This window comes from Dermacentor variabilis, chromosome 5 (genome assembly GCF_050947875.1).
Source record: "Dermacentor variabilis isolate Ectoservices chromosome 5, ASM5094787v1, whole genome shotgun sequence".
Lineage (NCBI taxonomy): Eukaryota > Metazoa > Arthropoda > Arachnida > Ixodida > Ixodidae > Dermacentor > Dermacentor variabilis.
In genome coordinates, this window is record NC_134572.1 from 175,637,002 (window position 1) to 175,660,299 (window position 23,298).

At 43.4% G+C, this 23,298-nt stretch overlaps 1 protein-coding gene across 1 annotated transcript in view; it reads left to right on the plus strand.

Moving 5' to 3' along the window:
* The window catches only part of LOC142583354 (F-box/WD repeat-containing protein 8-like), a 45,327-nt gene that overhangs the window by 15,824 nt on the left and 6,205 nt on the right, over nucleotides 1-23,298 (plus strand). The window contains exons 5-8 of the mRNA XM_075693779.1: nucleotides 3,904-4,058; nucleotides 10,871-11,061; nucleotides 16,934-17,152; nucleotides 21,707-21,834. Of these exons, the coding sequence (XP_075549894.1) occupies nucleotides 3,904-4,058; nucleotides 10,871-11,061; nucleotides 16,934-17,152; nucleotides 21,707-21,834 (693 nt within the window). The remainder of the gene's footprint in view (nucleotides 1-3,903; nucleotides 4,059-10,870; nucleotides 11,062-16,933; nucleotides 17,153-21,706; nucleotides 21,835-23,298) is intronic.

A 23,298-nucleotide genomic window follows, 5' to 3' on the forward strand; every position in this document is an offset into this window, starting at 1 on the left:
GCCTATATGGACAACCAAGCATTATACATGCTGCTGACAAGCTAGTTGACACAATAAGTGCTAATGATGGGTGGTCGCTGGGAGCATGAATGGGAGAGAAGCAGCAAATACAATTGGGTTTGATGGATAGAATGGAATTGACCTTTCAGTCTTGCAACTTTGGATAACATGACGGAGAAAAGCTCTAAGACATCAGCAAGAGTGGTGGATCAAAACCATAAAAATAACTTGTATTGTGCACAGGCTGCTCTAAATCACTGAATGTAACCACCAAGGGTTCGTGTTCAGGTCACTTTTGGAGATTATATATGGTAACTAGATAAGTGACCTTGGTTGTGCCAACTTCATTCTCGTGATATTGAGAGTTTCAAAGTTTATTGATTCAAAGTGGTTACAGGTTTTGATATATATAAAATACAAATGGAGGTCCCACAGTCAAAGACTGTATTGGGACCTCCCGTCACCTAGTCACTGCTGTAGTCAAATAGTGCTCCTTTCCAGCCTGCATTCTACTCACCGACATTAGGTGTGCGTGTTCCTCTACAGGATACTTCCATGTCAGCAATGGCATTTGCCGTTGATTTGCTTCTAATCTCAGATACTCTTGAGAGGCTTCAACTCTTGGTAGATGAAACTGTCTCCTTTCTTAATAATGTTGGCTTGCAGATCAATCCTTTAAAATCTCAATAGGGTACTTCGGATGGTGTCCCAACTATTCCAGTAACGGTTTCGACTATAACATTCCTAAATTATCTGTTTTAGGTCAGGACATTCAGCCAAAGTGTAGAGATGAGCCAATTCGATTAGTACTTGGTTTAGATATCTTCATTTGTGAGAATCCAACTGTTCGTTTCAACAGCTCTGAAACTTCTTGATCTCATTGCTAAAGCCTCACTGAAACCGTTTCAGAAGGTTAATTGCCTTAGACAACTGGTTATTCCAGATCTCTTGTACACTGCATCTAATACACTAGAGATTTCTTCAGAATCCTGCAGGTTGGATGGGCTTATTTGTAGATGGATCAAGAAGGTTCTTCATTTGCTTCCAGGTTTTCCTAATATCCATATATGATTACCCTCAAAGAGTGGGGGGCTGGGTGTTATTTGGTCACAGACGGTTGCTCAGGCTGTGTAGTTTAAGAACCTTGTGCGTCTGCTCAGACTAGGGGACACATTCATAGATTATCTATATGATAGCATTTTAAATAAAAACTTTCTGAGAATCTCCAAACTTTTCCAAATGCCTTCCGGAATAACTCCGAAATAAGTTTCCCGAAAGCAGTTGAAATAGCACTTAATAGAGGATCACAAAAGTGGCGGTCTGATCTAAAGCCCAAATACTCCAACAAGGATCGCCTAGCACACCAAGACCAGATCGTTGCTAACACTTGGTTGTATCATGATTCCAAGCTATTGAAGGAAGGTGATTATCTTAAGGCACTATGCCTTAGGATGAATCTTTATCCAACCAAGTCTCTCACTAACAAACAAAGCAGCGATCCAACGCCATGGCTCTGCCATAGATGCCACGAAAAACCGGAAACCGCATTCCACATCTCGCAGGAATGTGAGTCTCTCCACCTCGCGCATACTGAGTGCTGCAACTTCGTGGCTAAGCAGGTGGCCCTCCTAGTCCAGGAAAAGAGACCGAGCGTCGCAGTTCAAAAAGAACCTCGGTTGACTACTCAAGAAGGCACTAGGCTGAAGCCTGATATGGTCATTGAAACTGACGACAACATGTTGGTGGTTGACTTGGCTGTCATATGGGATGCCAACGAGGAGGTGCTCAAAGACAAAGCGCGAGAGAAGGCAGCAAAGTATGCGCCTTTGAGGTGCTGCTTTGATCCGTGCAAGAAATTTCCCTCGCAGGGGTTGGTTTTCGGGGCAAGGAGTATGGTATGTCGTGGAACTTTGGAGCTGGGCAAGAACCTGGGTTTGTCTCATGCAGATCTGGCTTGGCTCGGAGAATGCATCCTTCGTGGTAGTTTGATTTGCCTCAATAGATTTAGAAAGAGAGTGTAGGTTCTCCCTTGAGATTTGAATTGTGTTCTTCCTTTTTGATGTCGTTTCCACTTGTCCTTTGTGGTTTCCTTTTTTTTCTTCCTTTTTTGTTCTGAATATTAGTGTTGCTCTATGATGTATTTAGTTGAGGCTGGCCACAGTATTAAAGATAAGTATTCTACAACAACACACTAGCTCTCCCCTGGGCAGCTCATACACAATTGACGTCTTGGGGAGGCCAGTACTGGAGAGCAAGGGCCGACATGAGGTGGGGTCTCCCCGCCCATGCTGGTCCTTTCCAAACGTCCAATAGACTATATCTTGCTTTGGCCACTGGCACCACAAGCTTGTGGTAATGTATGTTATTAGCGCAAATTGAATTTACTGTGTGATAATGTGCAACCATATTAACAACCGTGCATGTAGCACACTGCATTTGCGCGTGATAATGCACAATGTCTGCTAATGTGTGTTCATGTTTGGTCGGGGACTTATCAGTTGCATATCTTCAGACTTTATAATGTGAGACATGGCACTTGTGACAAACACTGTAGCAGTGTGCAAGTCATATTTGAGGCAAAGGACACTCGGCATAAAGCCATTTGAAGTGCCCATGTACATTTGTAAGAATGTTGCCGTTTAGAATGCTAATATTTTATCGCACGGTGCGCTATAAAAAGAAAAAAAAAAGGTGGTTCTTTCCAAGGGGAGGTCCCTTTGATACGAAGCTGCACTGCAATCCCTGAGTTACCACATTGCAGCTGCATCAGACAGACACAGCAATGCATGCTAGCAGAAGCCTCAACACAACCTTTTTGGTCACGGGGTAGCTGTGACATCTATGTCAATAAGTAATAAAAAATAAGATGTTTTACACACGAGCGCAAGCGGAAAAGTGTGAAGTGCACAGATATGTTTATGCCGACTGAGACTGATTATGCATGAAACTCGTTGCACTTCAATCCTGAGTAAGTTGGTAACATAATGTGAATGTTGGCCGTGGTGAGGGGTGATGCGATAAGGAGATTCACTTTACAGTGGCAAGTGTGCCGTCATTCACCGCCATACACTAAAGCCCTCTATGTCACCACATCCATAGGCAAACGGCATGCTTGTAAATTGTCAGAATTACTACTCATGGTCATGCTAGCTTACAAGGCACTTTTAGTTAAATCTTGGTTTGAACCCTTGGAAGAACGCCTGCACCTTGTAAAGCAGCCTTCTAGCCAAGTGCAAATGGGGCTGCCGGTATGCTGTCGTGCATCTGCGTGGCTGGCATCATGTGGTCCTCGCCAGTACACGGAAATTTCTATAGCATATGCAGGAGCTGCACCGAAGAGCCTGATTGTTGCATAGAAGGAAAGGAAAAAAAGGAGAGAGAGAAAAAAGAACAATGCACGGTCTATAGCGTTAATACAAACTTTCTGTTTGTGTTTGTGCATCATACTTCTGTAAAGAGCCACAGATAGAAGTCAAAATTTTGCTTTGTAAATTTCGAAATTTTGTTCGTCGCCGAATCCCAAAATTCAAGTATTCTGCTCCAAAAGCAAGATTTTTCAGCTCTAAAAATTGCTCCATAAGCTGTTACAGCTGTTGCACCCCTGAATTGCGAGAAACTGAGTTATGACATATCAGTTGTCTTCTCTGTGTGAGTTCCTGACAGTGCTTCCAATGCAGCTTATGATGTGCCAGGTTTAAGGAGAACTGGAAAACTGGCAAATTATGCACCAGTGAGGATGTCAAAACGGTACCTGGCATCGTAGTGAAAAAAGCCGGCTGTGCTGCCGGAAAACAAGGCAGGTGGCAAACTGAGATGGGTGCTGCAACTTCAACAGGCAGCTGAATTTCAAACATCTGACTGTACCCATTCCAGATGTAGCACGGTGTTGTTCTTTTCCTGCAGGTATTCGAGTGGGGAGGTGCGCCTGTGGCAGCGAACCAGCTCAGGTGTGCAGCTGAGGAGTGTCATCTTGGATGGCACCATACATCCAAACAGCTTAAACTATGTCAGTTCGGTAGCCTTGGCCAAAAGCTGTTTTGTAGTCACCTATGCAGAAGGTGAGATATCTTTCTTTTTTGCCTCTTCCATTTCGATGAAAGCTCGCAATAGGGTGCTCTGCTTTATACGTTCGATAGAAGGCTATATAGCACTTCATTTCATATGCAGCAGGCAACATTACAAAAGCTAGAAACTAACTTCTCTCATTCGCGCTTGTGAGTAAGAAATAGTGCATCTCATGGGAAGCAAAGGTATAGGTGTGCATTTCGTAATTTAATGTAGCATTAAGTATAATACAGAAGAACCTCATTCATACGATTTGGGAAAAACTTGGTAACCGGGGAAACGTATGATCTGAAGTCACTTGAGAATTTGGCACACTTGACTGTCGTTGACATCTATGCAGTGCGAAGTGTTGCAGCACAAGACACCGACGCGCGACGAGCTGGTGGCAGCCGAGTGGCCTGCGACGTGCATTGTCATTTTTGGGGCTTCAGCAAGCTTATGTTTCCACTCCTCGATTGGCCTGGGTCAGCAGCTTCTTTGCGTGGAGCGTTTTGGAGGAAAGTGTTCGTGTGGACACTCCACAACAATCGTTGTGATATGCCCACTCCACGAGAATTGAGAACATTGAAGTCGGAAAATCGTATGAAATGGGATCATATAAATGAGGTTCTACTGTACCTTTATGTCACCTAATGTACTGTAGTTGTTGCGTAGAAGTTGTTCCTGAATTGAACCTATTTATTGCTGATGGGTGTACTGACCAGCAGCCACAGTGCACTACCAGCGCTCACGACCATTAGAGAGTACATCATGCACTGGAAGTGCAAAGATGCAACAAGGCGCACAAAGAATATGCGATTTGGTGTAGTCCACTAGTTGTAGTTGTAAGATACGAAGCAGTTATTCGACAGAATGCATTGCAATTCAAATGAAACTGCACTGTGTAATGCACAGACTAGTAGCACTTCTGTGACAGAGCTACTTGCATTGCTTGGTAACTATAAAAAGGAATATAGTGTTGTGTATGAACTTAAGGGAGTGTTTTCTAGCTTGTGCTATCATAGCTAAGTGTGGCATTGTAGGGAAGGCCAGCTTGCATAAGGAGACAGGTGCATTCCGGTTGTAGGGAGGCACAAGCACATGTCGAGGGGTGAGCATCCGTTTCCTTCACTAGAAGGAAGGAACCATTGGGGCTTTGTAGTGTCCCGTGTGTTCTTTTAAAAAAGCGAATAGCTTTATTTGGCTCTTTCACATGTTTCCGGGGTGGTCGGCAATCATACTTTCTTCGTGGAGGGCATGTGCTCTCGTGCAACTGAGTTAGTAACCAAGTTATACGATGCCTTCGTCGCCGAACGTTAACTAGCTCTTTAGGATGCATGTGCTGTCATGCGAAAGGTTTGTGGCATGTGGAAGTTTACACGCTGTGGTCCGTGGTGATGCTGTGTAACGTTTCTCCGCCACCTGGGCCGATTGTTGCGGGGCGCGTTCATTGCCGAAGTCCGCTGCATGTCTCTTGCTGAGATGTGCCTCGTTTTGTCTTGCCACCGCACAACAGCTTCACTTAGACCAACTCCCGCAGTGCGCTGGATCTGCATGATTTTCTGTGCCTTGTTTTGGATGCAATGAAGAGTGACGAGAGAGTCAGCCCAGTAATGAATAGTGGCAGTAAACTCAATGGTCACAAGAGTATCTGGAATCTGTGGAGCAAACAAGTGAAGAAGGTAGCGCAGGTATGCAGCCATTGTCACGCCACTGTCCTCTGCGATCATCCTTTCGTTGTTGTCATGCCATCTTGCAATGATCATGCTACCTTCATAATCACGCCATCACCATCTCGATTGTTGTAATTGCATCATCGACATACCACCGTCGTTGCACCTCTGTCATGCCATCTACCAAAACCTGCTGATAATAATTTGTGCCACCATCATCAAACATGTTTATCGATGCCAGCGATAGCAATAACGCACATTGAAAAGCTAATTGGTGAGCAGCACACTGTCTTGTTGTTTAGTCCCATTTTTAGCGCTGTTTGTTTTCTGAGTCAGTGGTAGACTTTGGGAGTATTGCTAGCTTCTGCATTTTATTTCTGTGGTTTGCATAAGCTATTCAGTTACTATGACATTCCGCTTCGGTGGTTTCTACAATTCTTTTTCTGCACATTAGGCGTACTTTGTGTGCACAAATGCTGACTTGCTCATTATAAAGAGAATGTGTGTGGAATGACCTTGTTGCTCACTGGGGAAAACATGCAAAGATTACAAGTTTCAATGGCCTATCTTTCATGTTGCCTGGAAAATGGCTGGGCCAATCATTCTGTAACTGGGCAAGTGATATGTAAATACAGGCAGATTAAGGCTTTTAAACAGTGATGTCTGTTGCTTTTTTTAGAAGCATTTGTGAACTGAAGAAAAACTTAAAGTTTACAAGCTCGAATAATGTTTGTGCATGCTCTCTAGACATTGAGGAGCGAACGGGCCTGTTCTGCTTTTTATTAAGAACAGTGTTGTGTGATGGTACTAGAGGTTCAATTGTTGGGTCATAATAAGAGCTGACTTCTGAAAAGCAATCAAAATAAGCTTTGCTGGGTTGATGGATTACATTTCTGAAATATGAGATAGGTCAATTTTATCGGGAGTGGCAGCTTAGCTTGGTTTGGTACAATTTAGAATACAAGTGGGTCAGGTTGCAATACCAACTTCGAAACTTTTACTCCATCTTTCCTAGACTGTGGCAATGTCTTGCTTAAGCTAGTTGAAATTTATAAAAAAAAATCGATCGCTATAAATTTGTGAAAGAAAACAGGCTTGACCTCACAACTTCTGTAGGTTTTTTCCTTTGTGCTCAGAAAAGACCGAAATATGCAAAAATACTATTAAAATAGTTGTGCCATATTGATGTTATCAGTACTACAGTTTGTGAAAATTAATAAGGGGGAGTATGGCTGTTTTTCTTCTGCTTTGAATGAACTACATATGTGTACATGTGTGTCTGTTTTAACGAGTAAATACAGAACGGTTTCTGAAATGGTTATATACTGGTGGTCTATTTTTTTTACTGCATCCCTCTAACGTTCATTCAAGTCTTAATATTAATAGCACTAGTAGTTATCTACTTAGGTTTCAGGTTTATTTATATATTTACAGTACTGCCGGTCTCTACTGAGACCACTTCAGGTGGGCACTATATACATGTACAGATAGATACAAGAATATGTAACACATGTAACAACAAATGTGTGACAACTTGCACTTTGCTCATAGGCAATTGGCACTACATAATATATACACCATATACAAGTGCATGCTAATTTTCAAGATAGAATAAAATAGCATTTTAAACATGCTATGCTGCATGCTATGCTGCATGCTATGCTGCATGCAAGACTACATACACAAGGTACAGGTACAGTTGTGTGCAGTATGACTTGCAACTTCCTTGTTCGTGGTCCAAGGGGCTCCAGGGCTGCACGGTGGCTCTGATATGCGAAATATCGGTTCAATAAATACCACTAATTGAAGCTGTGTTTGATCTCGAACTTATCCTGTGTCGGTGCAGCCGTACAGTCTTGGAGCCCCTTCGACCACGGGCATCAGTGTTGCAGGTCATATTGCACGTGGCTGTACATGCTGGTTTGCATAATCAAATAATAGCACTAGTAATTTTTACATGCTAGGAGGTTTTTTCAATTTTTAATTCAAACTCAGTGACTCGGCGTTAGTGGTGAGAGGCGCTAACATATTCCATTCACGGATGGCAGCCAGAAAAAAGGAATATTTAAACACAGCGTTGTTACATTTTGTACTATACTAAAGTATTTGTATGTTTGTGCCTAGTAGGTCGTGTTTGTGAAAATAAATATAATTTGAAATGTCAATTTTGAAATAATTATGCAGGAGGTGGTAAAGAAATTTTAAATGTACCTGTTTCGCTTGTGCTTCTAACGTAAGGCTGCAACCTGATGTGTGTTGACAAGTGGACATAGTTGTTCATCTTGTGAAACATTGCAAAATTCTTGTTTTTTAACTTTAGTGCATATAAGTTTGCATGCAATGGGTGTTTTATATAACTTAATGAAAGTTTATGAAGTGGTGCATCTTAGCCAAATGAAACCAGGAGCATGTTGTTTGTAGCCACCTGGACTTACTCAGACTATACTTTTGAAGTGTAATTAGTTATCCAGTTAATCAAGTTCAATTATTCAGATGTTCGTCTGAAGGCAAGTTGTACTTCAAAAGTTGTAGCCTGCTCACAAACACCCAATGAGGTATTATTCATGACATTATCTTTGAACCATTATATTGTCTTGGGTTTTGAAGAGAGACTACACTATTTTCTCCAGGTTATGCATGACCCCCAATGGAGAGTTCTGTAGCCCTGAAGAACTATTTTGTGTACAGAGATGTCAGGACTAGTAATAAGGGCATTTGTGCTACTTTAGGGAAGAACAATATTGCCACGGGGATGTTGCGAGTATAAGAAAACTATATTTACAAAATATATAGAGGATGAGTCAGAGCAGTTAAGATAGCTGACCATCAACAACACGCAGCAGCCAGCGTCTTCGATCTTCTTCTTCTTCCTTCTTCCTTCATCCTTCCGTATTGATATTTACAGTACTGGGCCTAAATAGCCATTGAGAAGAGCTGCGGAATGATGGGGCAGCAAGTCTCCACGTGCAATATGGGAGCATGCTGCAACAGCATGCGTGACATCACAGTCTGGGGTGGGCGATCTCATGAGATATCTAAATGGATTCGAAAATTGATATTTTAGATTCCATTGAATATTTTATGTTTTATGCGCATAATCACTGGGTAGCATAAAAGCGCACTACATAATTTAGGAGAGGAAAAATACTGAAGTTCTTCAGTGTGTGGGCACCATTTTCATGCACTGGGCATTATCACAAATTCATGATATAAAGTACAAAATATTGAGGCTGCAAAGAATATGTTTACTTTTGTGTCAAACTTACATGTAAAGCAGAGTAAGCTAGCATTGTTTTAGAATTAAGGGCGAAACGAAATTGTTTTAGAAAAATTTGTAAATATGCAACACTCTTTAAAAGTTGCGACTTTTCTAAATTTTTATCTCCTAAGGTGAGGGATGTAGCTTTTTGAAACTTGGTGGGCTGCGAGAACTTCATTTGTTCAACATTTGTGCTCGATATTGCCTACTGTGGCACAAAGGATCATTTTTACAAATTGCACATTGTATTGTGCAGTCAGTGTTTGGTCAATTGCGGTTTTTTGTTCAAGGTGTGCAGACGTTCTGTATCACTGTATTCGTCTTTCCTTTTAATAGAGTGTTTTTTTGCATTTGTGCATCATAGCCGACTTTGGCTGAAAAATTTCACATTGAAACTATCATCAAACATGCGTCATAAGGGCATAGCATGGCACATATTGTCTCTCTGTGATTGTTACTGATGCTGTCTGGCCCAATACTTGCTGTGTAGTTTCAATGTTTGCTTTATCCACAAAAAGTCGGTGCTTGTAGCTTCATTGGTTTTTGTGTCTACCTGGGAGTCTGGTCTACATCGATCACCAATGGTCTTTGTACAGTGTGTTTTATCTGCAATCTGGCATTGTACAGCTCAGTGTGTTTTTTTGGTGGCCCTGGTTGGGCATGCATTAAATGTGGGTTTCAAATAAAAGGGGGGTACACGACCGTGGCTCCTCCATATTTATTATATAGTCAGTGCTCATTAAATTGACCTCAGTCATTCAACTTTTCGCTGAATTCGAACAAACTGTTAAGTCCCTGCTAGAAACGATAACTTGCTAGAGAAGGAGAACTGGTTTAGTTCAAACGCAAGAACATGCCACTTTAATTAATTTCACCTCCCCCCCCCCCCCCACTGGATGCTCCTTCTGCCTGTGAAGCCATCTGTTCCCATTTGTTTTGCACCACGTCAAGTCCCCTTATTCAGCAGTATGCATTGTCCATTCAGCACAGCATTGCATGACAATTATACAATGTTATCCATTGAGCTGCAGTCATGCTTCAAGTGCAAGAAGCAAGAATACATTGCAGGCTACTTAAACCAATAAAGAAAAGGATTTGAATTTGTTTATTTTGCCACAGTTGCTGATTCAACCTTTTGAAGAATTCAACCACACCATGTGGTCCCCAATGATTGAATTAATGGGAGTCTACTAGCAGATACCGATCGATGTTCTGCGAAAACTCATTATACATTCTTTGGACATTGGTTTAGTTGTCTCCGAGTTAAATCAAAAAGTGAAGCGATAATGCAAAAGAGAAATTACTTTAGATTTGAATTTAAATGTATAGGAGGTCTATTTTATTTCAGTGGCATATAATCATGTTATGTTGCAGCAATGTAACAATATTGTCGCCAATTTTCAAGAAAATTTTCACTTGATTTGATTTGTGTGTGGCTGTTTCATCATCACTGTCAACTAGATGCGCCTGCGAAGGGTACATTTCAAATGCTGTGAGATGATGTAACAACCTATGGTACAGGTTTGACATAACTACTTATTTTTTAAAATGTATTTATTGCCACATGATGCTACATCTTCGTCTATGTGTTTATATTAACTAAAGCTGCTTTTACCAGAATGAGCTAAAGGAGACAGTCACTCTGTTCAGATGCGTGAAGATGCTACTTTGCAAATCTGCGAATCTAACCATGGTATTTGAGTAAGCATAAAGTTTTGCTGAGTTGTAGCATTCCTGTGTGGTAGCAGTAACTGATTTCAAAATGGCATTGCATCTCTGGGCTTCAGATGAGCACACATGGGCTTTCCTCTGTTATGCTGCTTTATTTGTTTGGTCCCAGTGAAAATACTTTGTCGACTCACAGGATGGTTCTATGTTGACCTGTGCCCTGCAGGTGAGGTCTGTGTCAGTGGTTTAAGTGGCTGTTCTACATCAGCTACTGCTTGCAATCAGACTATCGCCCTCACTGGGCCAGCCAAGGTCGCAGCTTCCAAGCAGGACAACCACTTCGCTGCTTTCGGAGGCACAAGCATTGCCCTTGTGGATCCAGCAGGTCAAATCTATTCGGCCCAGCTCCCTACCAAGGTGGGTGGATGTGTACAAACGTTTTATAGCAGTGGTGATTTTTATTATTTTTTTTTACTCTGACAGCAATTAATGAGCTTTAAACTGTGTATACCATGTCCATTTGTCCTTTCCACTTTGGGATAACAATGGCTCTCATGGTCATCGGGTCTCAACAGCAGTTTCACCGTCACCATAGGGCAAAGAAAAACAAAACTTTTCCCACCACCATTGGGATTTCAAATCACGCTGCAGTGGAAAATGTGCAATTGTAAGCTGAATGCACTAGCCACTTTGTTATAATGCAGCTTTGGCAGTCGGTTGTGTGTGTGTGTGTGTGTGTGTGTCCAGAATCTGTGAGCTTCACACAGACTCTGAGGGTGGTGGCATGCTTGTATGTACGTCCTTTAGCCCTAGCTTGTTTCACGTTTTGTTTGTTAGCAATAGTAGTGCGCTACAAAAGGTAAATAATGTCGTCCACCCAAGAGTAGCATGAAACTGCAAAGGAAACCCTTTGCAATTGAAAAAAAGGAAAAGACATCTCGCTTCAGTGATCAAATCTGGGACCGCCAACACACTCTTGAGCGGACGACAGTCTTTCCCTTTCATGAAACATTGCTGGCTTCTGCAGTACTAGTTTGCAGTATGACGCTAAGTTCAACAGGAAAAGCCAAAGGCAAATGTGTTTTGCTTGGGGAGAATCATCCACATGTATGTCACATTGTCCAAGCTGTGTGTAGCATATCATTAGATCATTTAGAACTTCACATTATTCTCAGCAAACCACTGTAACTAGCGTGTAGCTGGTGAAATTTTGAAAACCATTGTCATGCTACAAGGTCACCAACTGCAGTGACCCAGCTACGTACAATTCAACTGGCATGCGGGCATGCCTCTCTGAATGTTGGTTTGGCATTGTACACTTCATAAAATATCTGAGTACAAGAAAGAAATAGGAATAGAGCTGCACTTACCACACGCATACATTGAAGAAGCATAACGAATGTGAGTATTGACTGGCAACATCTTAATGTCAGACTTAGACACATAAAAAAATGTTGCCTTCCTAGTGGACATGCAGAAACCAGGTCATGATGTAGTGACAGAATGAAACATCCATCTCAACCAAATACATCAGGGTGTCTACCAACCGAGAAATCCGGGAAAACCGGGAATTCTAAGGGATTTTGAGTAGTCTGGAAAAAGTCAGGGAAAGTCAGGGAATTTGGGCCTCTATCAGGGAAAATTAGCGCCAATTTTATTGAAAGGGTCGAAAGTCGCGGTAATGCTGGCTCGAGCAACAGACAGGAATCGTAATGAATCGTCTTTGACGCGCTGTCGTCGGCTGGAGGAGTTGCCAGTGTGCAGTCAACGACCGACTTTCCGGATTCCCGATAATTCGGACGGCTTCGCGGCACCGCCACGTAACCCATAGAATCAACGTATCAGAACGTGTGAAATTGCAGACGCAAGAACTCTTCGCCGTCCGATTTTCCGCACGTTTTGCCGTGACCGCGGGTCCGAAACGGCAATAATCAAAGGTACCACCGCTGTCGTTTTGATTACCTCGCCGCCTCGAACCGGCACTATCGCACGTAGATCCGCTGGCAGCCGTTGCCACCACTGCGGCAACGCTAGGCCTAGCTGCTTCGACGTTCGCTATGAAGCTTCTTGCCGTTGGATGCTGAGTTGTTTATTGAAAGAATTAGCTGCTGTGAGCAATGGCACGGACTCCGAATTTGTGGTCCTCGTGATTGGCTTAGGAACTTAGAAAACACGGTGCGTTGCATAATGCCGGTTCCCGAAAGTCAGCTTCGCCTCTGTACAGAAATGTTACATGGTGAAGCATACGCAGAAGTATTGCAGTGAAGCATAACAAGCGTGGGAAGGGGCTATTGGCACGGAACACAGTACGCATTCCTTAATTATACACGCGTGCACCCTGTATTTCCTGTCACAGTACGAGCGCCGATATGCCTAATATGTGTACCGACAGGCCTTCAGAGCGTTTTCGAACGTGCCTGTCGCGGTTTGAGCCCCTAAGGGCAGTAAATGACACGCATTTATTTTTTTCCAACTGGCCGATTTTTCGAACGTTTTCCCGACCCCTAGGGAGTTCTAAAAATCGGTCGTGGACTGTACAACTGGCCAAGATGCTTCAAATGGTCCTTGGGGTGAACGAGTAGCAGAAGGAGGACAAGAACAGAAATGATGTATGCATTGAGGAATAAACGGGAAAGGAAGCTTGCTGCTGCCGTTTTGAAGAAGCTTGAGCTCAAAAAACAAAATTTTGGCTGATGCCGAGACGCACGTGTCCCTCATCCAAACCAAAATAAACTCTTTAAAGCAGTGAAACACAACACTCAGGCGTCGTGCGTGGGCTGAGAGTATGTCAGGACAGTTGAGGTTAACTTACGAGCGGTTGAGAGAGAATCTCAATTGTGACAGAGTTCAGGCCTCATACCACTGCATGAGCTTGCTATCAGTTGATAGAAATAGCTCATATTCGAATATATTTGCTTCTATGTGCATCTCCTTTTTATTTGTATTTGTGAATGTCCGACTTCATTTGCAATTTTTTTCGAAGACTCTTTATTTGCTGTGCATTTTACTAACCCCTGCCTTCTATTCTCTTTTCGAATAACATAAACACTACTCCTTAGTATTCAAATTGGATTAAGTCGCTTTTTTATTTTTTTCATGTGCTTACTAGAGAGTGACAGCATCAGGCGATATGGTTTCAGCCCGTCTTGACATAAAACATAGTTCTGCGTCACTCAGAAAAGTATGCAACGGCACTCAGGGAAAACCTGGAAAACTCAGGGAATTTGGAAATGTCAACTTGGTAGACACCCTCATACATTTAAGAATGATATCTGGCTTGAGTGCAAGCATAGCTGATCCTTACTGATATAATTCTTTTATGACTTTGCCATCCTTTGATCTTTTGCCATTCTTTTTCCTGACTAAGGGTGCATTCATACTAGCATTGTTGTGTTCATAGGAGGTTGTGGCCAAGTACTGCACCAGGGTGGCCAATCCTGCTCTGGTGAGGGAGTGCGTTACCGGTTCTGGTCACCGGGATCAGGCCACACTCCAGGCCTGTTTGTGCAATTTTATCAACACGCGGATTTTTTTTTTTTAATCCGGTGGAAAATTGCCGGCACCGGGATTCGAACCACGGACCTCTTGCACGCGAGGCGGGTGTTCTACCTCTACGCCACCGCTGCAGCTAGCAAGTTGCAGAGGTCACACAACCAACTTGGTCATGAAGCAACAATTGCAAATGGGCACTTTGTTTCATAAGAAATCACAATGGGCCAGTCGCTCGCTGATACTAATTGGCTCTGCAGCTGAATTTGCAAAGCTGCTGAAGCGATCAGTTGGTCAAGCGATCTCTATCGATTGCCAGTGTGAATGCATTTTAAGGTGTCCAAAGGTCATTTGCATAGCAGTGTTTACCAATATGCACAACACAAGCTTCTTCTGACTATCAAGGTTACTTTACTGTCCTCAGGGTTGATCAGTAGGTGTCTTCCGTGACAAAATTGGTGCTTTGAACATGGTGGTTGAAAGTAACAATGCAAGAGAATGAATGTTGTACAAGATAAACTTCAGGCGACGCTTGTAGCTTGACACAGGCACGCACCCACAGGTGGAGGCCCGCTTCCCCCCCCCCCTACCCGTGCCACCACTCCTCACACACATTCCTAAAGCGCTGCCAAATCATTCTTGAGACTTGACAGCTATTCGGTGGTCAACATTTTGCTGCCTTTTTCACTCCTTTTGGATGGCGGTAGTTATCGGCATCTGCTAGGGTGTGAAGGCCAGTTTTCTCATCAATTCAGTGCCCGCGCAATTAATTCAAGATGCCTTCAGTTGTCACCATCTATTGCAACAGTCACGCGCATCGCTGTTGCTTCTTTAGTTCAGCCTTCTTTGTTTAGACTGATCCAGTGACCAGGAAAGGGATTCAGTTCATAGTCAGCTGGTCCGTATGCTCGTGGAACGAGTTGCGGCCGGAGACAGACAGCTTTAGTTTCGCGTTTGCAACCAAACGTAAATGCATTACGTACGTAAAGAAATAGCGTTGTCATCATTGCACATGCTCTTATTGGGTTATTGGGTTTCTGCAGTTTACGTACGCTATGATAACATACATTATTTGGCGAGTTTAATGTTCGAATGTTCACATACACTAAGAAATAACATTGTCGAACATGGCGGACCCATGGCTCCCACTTCAGCGTGAATTCTTATGGTGGCTGCACTCTGACTCGCGTTGATTGCCAATAAATATTGAAATGAGCTTTCGCTTTCTCTAAGCTAACCTGAAACGTTAGTTATGAGTGCATAGCACATCCAATTTCTGAGATCATTCAGTGGTTCCGGCGCCTGTATGCTACGAGGCGCGTCAGCATAGCAACAACAGGATGATTGGTAATGAATTGTCTTGGCTTGGATAAGTTTGGCAGGAGGTACCAGTCGGCGCCCTGTTTTATAACGTCTTCATAACGTTTACGTTCCCATACGGTAAACTAAGTCTTCAGAGGACGCGCACCGTAATGTCCCGCAAAGGTGATTAAGTTTAACGTATGTAAGGTGACAAACACTATTCTAAAACTGTGTAATGCCAGTTGCATTTAACTTGTCCTTTTGCTTCATTATTTTTTCGAGTGATGGCTCGCCGCGACACTGGCATATTCTTGGAACCATATACCCGTGATATAGGTTAGATAAGGTGGAAAATAAAATCATCTGAAACAGGGTCCATGAGAAAACCCTGCAATAACCGTTAAACCCATAAGCGATACGAATGTCACCTGTTACCTCGTCTGGTGATTTCCTTAATTGTACAGCACTTTTCATGCGAAATAGTCAGCTGGAAACAAGAGTCGCAAGGAGGTGAGAAATTAAGCAGTGTATTAAAAGAGAGAGCCAAGGCAAGACCCAAACAAGAAGGAAAAACAAAAATTAACAAATTTGACCATTGCTTGTGAAACTATTTATGAATCAATACCTTTTTGTTTAAAAAGGAATTAGCAAAAACGCTGCCGGAAATAGAGGAATCTGTGTGTTTTTAATGATGCTTCTTCCATTATCAGTCTAACCGCCAGACGTAGCCATTTCTCTGCTATGCTTATGTGGGTGTTTTTCTAACCTTCTGTGGTGGGCGGAGTATGTCTAGAACCGCAGTGTCCTGCACTCTGCGCGGCTATACGGGACTGGCAACCGCGCATCGTTATGCAACTTCCCAAATAACAATACGAATCAATTTTGGCACTTAACTTGGTAAGCAGTAAACTAGGGATCCAAAAGAACTGTGATTGTTCCGCAAATATATATTTCTCTGTATTTATTCCACAGCTAACTAAAAAAAAAAAAACGCTACTAGAAATCGTTATTTTACACTTTCGCTTGTTTACTCGTTCTTGGCAGAGTTCTTCCTGCGCGAGTCCATTTGATGTGGTTCCTTGTTTGTCAAGCAAGGGAGAGTTCTATCTCGCAGGTGTATACCTGTGTGATACACCTTATTTTATTTCTCTTTTGCGGGATTACGCGTTTTTATGGTGAACGGTGGGCTATTCACATTTACACTAGTAAAGGTACTGCACCTCCCCCCCCCCCTTATTTGCACAGAAAATTTTGCTTGGCCCCCTCTGAAATAAAGTCCTGCGTACATGCCTGGCTTGACATATGCCTCACTTAATCATTAACAAACATAATTTTTATTTTTCACAGAGACAATCTGTGTGTGCTTAGAGAAATCAGGGGTGCATTGGAATTGAACAAGCTTGGTGAGTGATTCTCAGCAATGTGATGGGAGTGACAGTGTGGCTAATGTCATGATGCGAATTTGCATGCAATTAACAACACCCATTGTTTGTTTCAGGTGTCTCATGTGGCGCTTCTCCCAACTGCATGTGGCCGACAGCAGCCACCTCTAGTGTCAGCTGCTGAAGACGCCGTGAGGCTGCATGCCGGGCACCAGTTTGAGGCAGACGGCCTTTCTCTGCATCACCTGATTGGTGCCACGGTCACCTGCTTAGATTCCTCTGATGCTGTCATTGCCCTTGGGCTCACTGACAGGTCCGCTGTCAATGTCTTTCAGGTAGGTAAGGAAGTTGCTCTGCCGACTGCATATGTGCACTTCTGTAAGTGATAGCTCAGTGCACATTGCCCAAAGGCACGCACATAGTGGCCCTGAAAGGGGGAGGATATTTAGGAAATGCCCTAGACTTGGTCACCTGTGAAAAATTTAGTTTGTGGGGTCTAGAGTGATCTTTGTAATTAGAGACACAGCACACAGTAGTGCAAGCATACAAAAGGGCATTTATTGCTCCATTTATTAGTACAATCAATTAGTACAACTAGTACAAGTATTATCGGACATTTGTTAGTACAAGAAAGCTAGCTAGCCAAAATGCAGGGAAGACACTTCCCCATTAAGACGCGCCGAGAAATCGAAGTTTGACACCATGCTTGGTTACTGAGCAAATGTTCGCCTATGCCCAATGCCGATGCCAGTGTTGTCTGGGGTTGCAATACCTCGAACAGAAGTGCGTCTGAGCGATCATATTTGTCCATACTGGTGCCATTTTCCTAAGCCAAGCAGGAGGCCTTCTGTGGGGATGGGTGCACAGTTGCTCTGCATGCACTATGCCCCACAGCTGAGGAGGAGGAAGCAAGTCCCTTTTGAACATGAGTTATTTGCGCCATCGGGTGGCGCTTACGTCAAGAAAACTTGAGACGTCTCTCATCGAAGATGTGTGACTAGGACTCCCACCATTGCATGCCATGTGGGGAAGTTGAACGTCAGGAGACGTGAGAGCTGTGTGGGGAAGACGGTCATCAGAGGATGCAAGATAGTCGAGCATGCCCGCAAGTTAAAGGGCCAAGTATCACTGCAGACAGCGCACTGCGTATGGCAGCAATTGCAGTGTGGAGCAATGCTACTCTGATGGCCTGGCAGTGCACATGCAGTTACTAGTGCACTAAAGGGGACGTCCAGTCAAATCCATTCATGCCATACTTTCGATTTCTAGCAAGCAAGATTCCTGCACATGACAAGTGATAGGACCACAGTGCTTTATTTCCTTCTTGCAGTGGCAGTTACAGGAAGCTCAGTGTAAAGCTTGCTGCATTAAATGTAAATGAAAACATTCAAAATTGGATACGAAACTACCTAAATGGAAGAACCCAGTCTGTTGTTCTAAACAACGCTGCATCTTCACCAATAACTGTTTCTTCGGGCGTTCCTCAGGGAAGCGTACTGGGCCCCTTGTTATTTTTAATCTACATAAATGACATTGTCGAACTAATTACATCACCCATAAAACTATTTGCTGATGACTGTGTGATTTACAGAGAAATTACCACTGAAGATGACATAGATACATTGCAGACAGATTTAGATAAGGTAGCGATCTGGTGTAAAAAATGGAACATGAATTTAGATATAAAAAAAGTGCAGTAGCGTAAGTTTTTCCAGAAAATTATCCAAATTTCAGCACCGATATAACATCAATGGCACGCTTATTGACATACAGTAGGAATATAAGTATTTAGGAGTCTATTTTACCGAATCACTCACTTGGCATAAACAGATTGACACTGTCATAGCAAAAGCTAGTAGGATGTTACATTTTATTCGCAGAAATTTTAAACAGGCAACACGCGAAGTTAAAGAAACTTTATACTTCTTACATGTTAGAACAATACTTTATTATGCTTGTGTAATATGGGATCCCCATCAAGATTACCTCATTAATAGACTGGAAAAACTACAGAACCAAGCAGTAATAATTACAGCCCGTACTCTAGCATTTCCAAAATGAAGGCCACTTTAGGATGGTATCTACTACAGTGAAATCTCGTTGATACGATTCGGCTAAATACGTTTTTCGGCATAATACGTTTTTTTTTTCGTTCCCGGCCGATGCCCTATAGAGGTAAATGCATTTTTGTACGGCTAATACGATCGTATTTCCACGTCGGTTTGGATAATACGATCCCGGAAACGTCTTCTGTATGATGATAACATCAGAGCCAGTCCTTTGAAGCGGGTGGGCAGAGCTACTGAAATTAACATCGAGCGAAACGACAGGCACGGCGGACTAAAGACGCGGCGACGCGCGCTTTGTATGCTCGAGGCTTGACCTGGCTCGGCTCGGCTAGAGTCCGGCCGTGCTTCTGCACAGCGCCTGCAGCAGTGTGGCGGCCTCTGGGAGCAATTTTCGCAAGCTCGCACACCAAACGCACCGAAGGTTTTTAGCGCCATCTATCCTAAGACATAGTACTCACGGTAAAATCACGTGACCAAGAAGCAGTTATTGGCGCATGCATTGACGATGCTGTAGGCTTTGTTGGCTTTGTGCTTGCCATTTCTCGTTGCCATTTTGGTGTTTCGAGCGTTCAGCTTGCACTTCGCCCTTATCGTTTCTTCTGTTTTGGTGCCGCGTTTCACCCGTGCGCTTCACCATGTCTAGAAAGCGTAAAGCGTTATCGCTGAAAGAAAAACTCGACGTCCTAGCAAAAGTCGACGAAAATCCGCAGAAGAAACGTGTCGACCTGGCACGCGAACTTTGTTTGCCTGTCTCCACGCTGAACACGATCGTCGGCAAGCGAGAAGAAATTCAGAAGAACATTCAAGTCTTCGGCGCCGGCGTGAAGCAAACAAGGGGCGCCCAGCATGGCAAGATGGAAGAGGTTCTTCTGGCATGGTTCAGGGAAGTAAGGGCGGCGGGCGTGAACGTGGACGGGACAGTTGTTCGCGAGAGAGCTGATGAGATAGCACTCTCGTTGGGCATCGAAGATTTTAAAGCTTCGGGCGGGTGGCTCCATCGTTTTAAAACACGGCATGGCCTGTCGTATAAAACCGTTTCCGGCGAAGGGAAGTCTGCCGACCAAGATCAGGTCTCCAACTGGCTTTCGACTCTGCCGGCGGTGATTGCTCAGTACCAGCCAAGGGACGTGTTCAACGCAGATGAAGCTGGGTTGTTCATCAATCTTCAGCCCGAGAAAAGTCTCAGCATAAAAGGTGAGACGTGTCAAGGCGGAAAAAAAAGCAAAGAAAGAGTCACCGTATTGTTGTGCTGCAACGCTGATGGAACCGAGAAGCTCAAGCCTACTGTCATTGGCAAATACTGGAAGCCACGCTGCTTTTCGCGTAACCCACGCCTTCCTGTCATTTATAAAGCGAATAAGAAGGCATGGATGACTGGAGCCCTTTTCACAGAGTTCCTCACATTTCTGGATGCCCGGATGCGTGCCGTGAACCGTAGAATTCTTCTGGTTCTCGACAATTGTGCCGCGCACCCTGTCGATACTTCGTGGCTGCAAAACGTAAAAGTAATTTTCCTGCCGCCCAACTGCACCAGCCACTTGCAGCCCCTAGATGCAGGAATCATTAGAAACATGAAATTTCACTTTAGGAGCTTGTTGATCAGACGCTTTTTGGCCAAGATTGACCGGAAAGATGCCAGCTTGAAGGTGGATCTTCTTGATGCCATCCATTTTCTGGCGATGTCATGGGATCGCGTCATACCTGACACCATCGCCAACTGCTTCAAGAAGTGTGGCTTTTTTTGTGCACCTGGCGATACTGAGGAAAATGGAGATGACGGCGCAGAGATTGACATCCCGGACTGGGGTGACCTCAATGTCGACGCGTCTCCGGAAGAGTTTGTATCGGCGGACGACCAACTGGCGACATGTGAATTGCGCACCGTCCAAGACATCATTGCAGATGTTACCGCTGAAGAGGAGAGCGACGACGATGACAACCAAGACGCCGGAGATTGCAGCAGCGATCGTCGGCCATTAAATACTGACGATGCTCTCGAAGCTTTGGACGGGCTTCGTGGCTTTGTCGCGTCTGTGGAGCTCAGCGAGGAAACTGCTACTCGTTTTTACGAGTTCCAGAAAAGCTTGCTGCAGGACCTCGAAAAGCAAAAAGTGCAGCGCAAAGTGACGGATTATTTTAAAGTGCTTTAATAAAAGCAAGTTCTGTGCCAAGTATGTATTATTCGCGATCTTTTGGAGTCCGTTTTGGATAATACGATTTTTGGATAATACGTTTTTATTTTCGGTGCCCGTGAGAATCGTATCAACGAGATTCCACTGTACATATGTGTAGGCAGAAGTTAAGGCTTAAACTATTGCACCGAATATATAATAATCAGACAGGTATTAATCGCTATAACTATCTCCTGGAACCAGATTATATATCGACTCGCTGTGATAACAAAAAGATCTCAGCCTATAACTGCAGAACAAACACTTTTTACTACTCTTTTTTCCCCAAATCAATTAGACAATGGAACAGTTTATCAAATGATATAGTAAATGTGTCAAATAATGAACTATTCTATTCAATGCTGTGACGGCGCTCTTGTAAAACAAATGTATGTGTTATATATCTTGAAACCTGCTTGTTTCACGTTGCTTGTATGCCTTTCTCTAACAGCTATTGTAGTGCTTCTGTTCGGGAGTATATCTGTCCAAAAGCTTTTCTGTATCACTGGTTATATTTTGTTCCCACTACGTAATGCCTTTATGGCGATGTAGGAACTCTGTAAATAAATAAATAAATAAATAAATAAATAAATAAATAAATAAATAAATAAATAAATAATGACACTGTGACAATGTCTTTGCATCGAAGGTTCCTCTGTATGCGGCGGAGAATGGACGGCTGATTGGCACACTGACCAGCCACACAAGCTCTGTTGTGTGCGTCAACATCTCCCACTGTCCTGACAACCTGGTGCTGACCGGGAGCTGTGACAAGAAGTACGTGCCCTTTAGGATTACCAAAGCCTTTGGTTCTTGCTTCGTTCTTCAGCAACATCACGACATGTTGTTTCTTAAGAGCAAATGCAAACATTGCATGTTTCTCATTGGACGTTTCTTATTGTATGCAGTTGAACCTCACTATAATGAATTAGCCTAATAATATCCTCAATAAAATGAAGTGGTTAACTTTTTATAAATTCTTGTCCAGAGAACGTAATGTATTTTGTACCTCAGTAACAAAGTGTGTTTATACACGATTTCAATAAACGAAATTTCACTGCTGCCGTGAAGCAGTATTGAAGCAATAAGCGGAAACTGCCACGGGCACAGATCGTGAAATGGTTTAATTATGTGCAGTTGCCTCCGAATGCGCTTTAAATCCCACACCGCATGACAGAGAGTGGCCGGCGAAGTGCAGGCTAAGTTCAGTGTAAAGTCCAAATGCGATTAGATCCTATTGTACCCTGCGCACCGTATGTACTATGGGTGTAAGGGAAATTGTGCGAGGGAGAGTGCACTGGTCCTCCCGCGCAAGCAGGAGGGGAGTGATGGGGGGGGGCGGGTGAGTGCGTGTCTTCTGCTCTAGTCTGGTGGTAGTTGCGCATGGCTGTCAGTGTGCTGAGCAAATACGCTGCCCGCGGGCCCTGTCTTGTGAGGTAACGTGCGGCGGGTGCAAAAGCTGCGTGAGCCGTGAAGACCATGGCTTTATGGGTGCTCTCCTTTCCCTCATTAGGGTAGCAGGTTGTATTATCTCAAGGTTTGGTGGCGCATTGAAGCGAGGCAGACAAAACATTCATTCTCCTCTTGTGCTTTTCATGATAGCGTTGTCCTTATGCGGGCGACACTGTTAGCTGTGGCAATGGAGTGGACGCAAAAGCTTCGCAGGCTTCACTTTGTACTAGCGGTTATCAACACAGCGTGAAACTATCTTTGGTCATCGACTGTCAAATTCAACAAAATGATTTTTTTTCTTATTTTCATTCGCTTTTTTCCAATTGCTGAATAATGTGGAGAATTTCACGGTCCCTTCCATGTAAGAAAAATTTGTATAAAAGGTTGAATTTCAATGAGTAAAGCACAGATTTTACCGACTTCGTTAATTTTATTTTAACTTATATTTTTCAATGTATGCATTGTTTGACTTTTTTGGCAGTGACTACTTTCACTGATTCATCACTGTTATCAATTTCATACTCTTGCACAAGATGTGCCTGCCTTGTCTGTAGCATTGTGAAATAGCTACCAATTCACAGAGGCATAGATTTGCCTAGACAGATTGCACATGTTACGCAGATAGTGTTGTACAATTTTGAATTTACGTGAGCAGCATTGATTGCTTTAGGATGTACAGTGATCCGTGTATAGATATCGATCCAACTTGAGCCCTGTGATTAGATTTGATGACCATATTGTTCTCACCGCTGTTATCGTCAGTTTAGTGTTGCTTTGCTTTCCTACAAG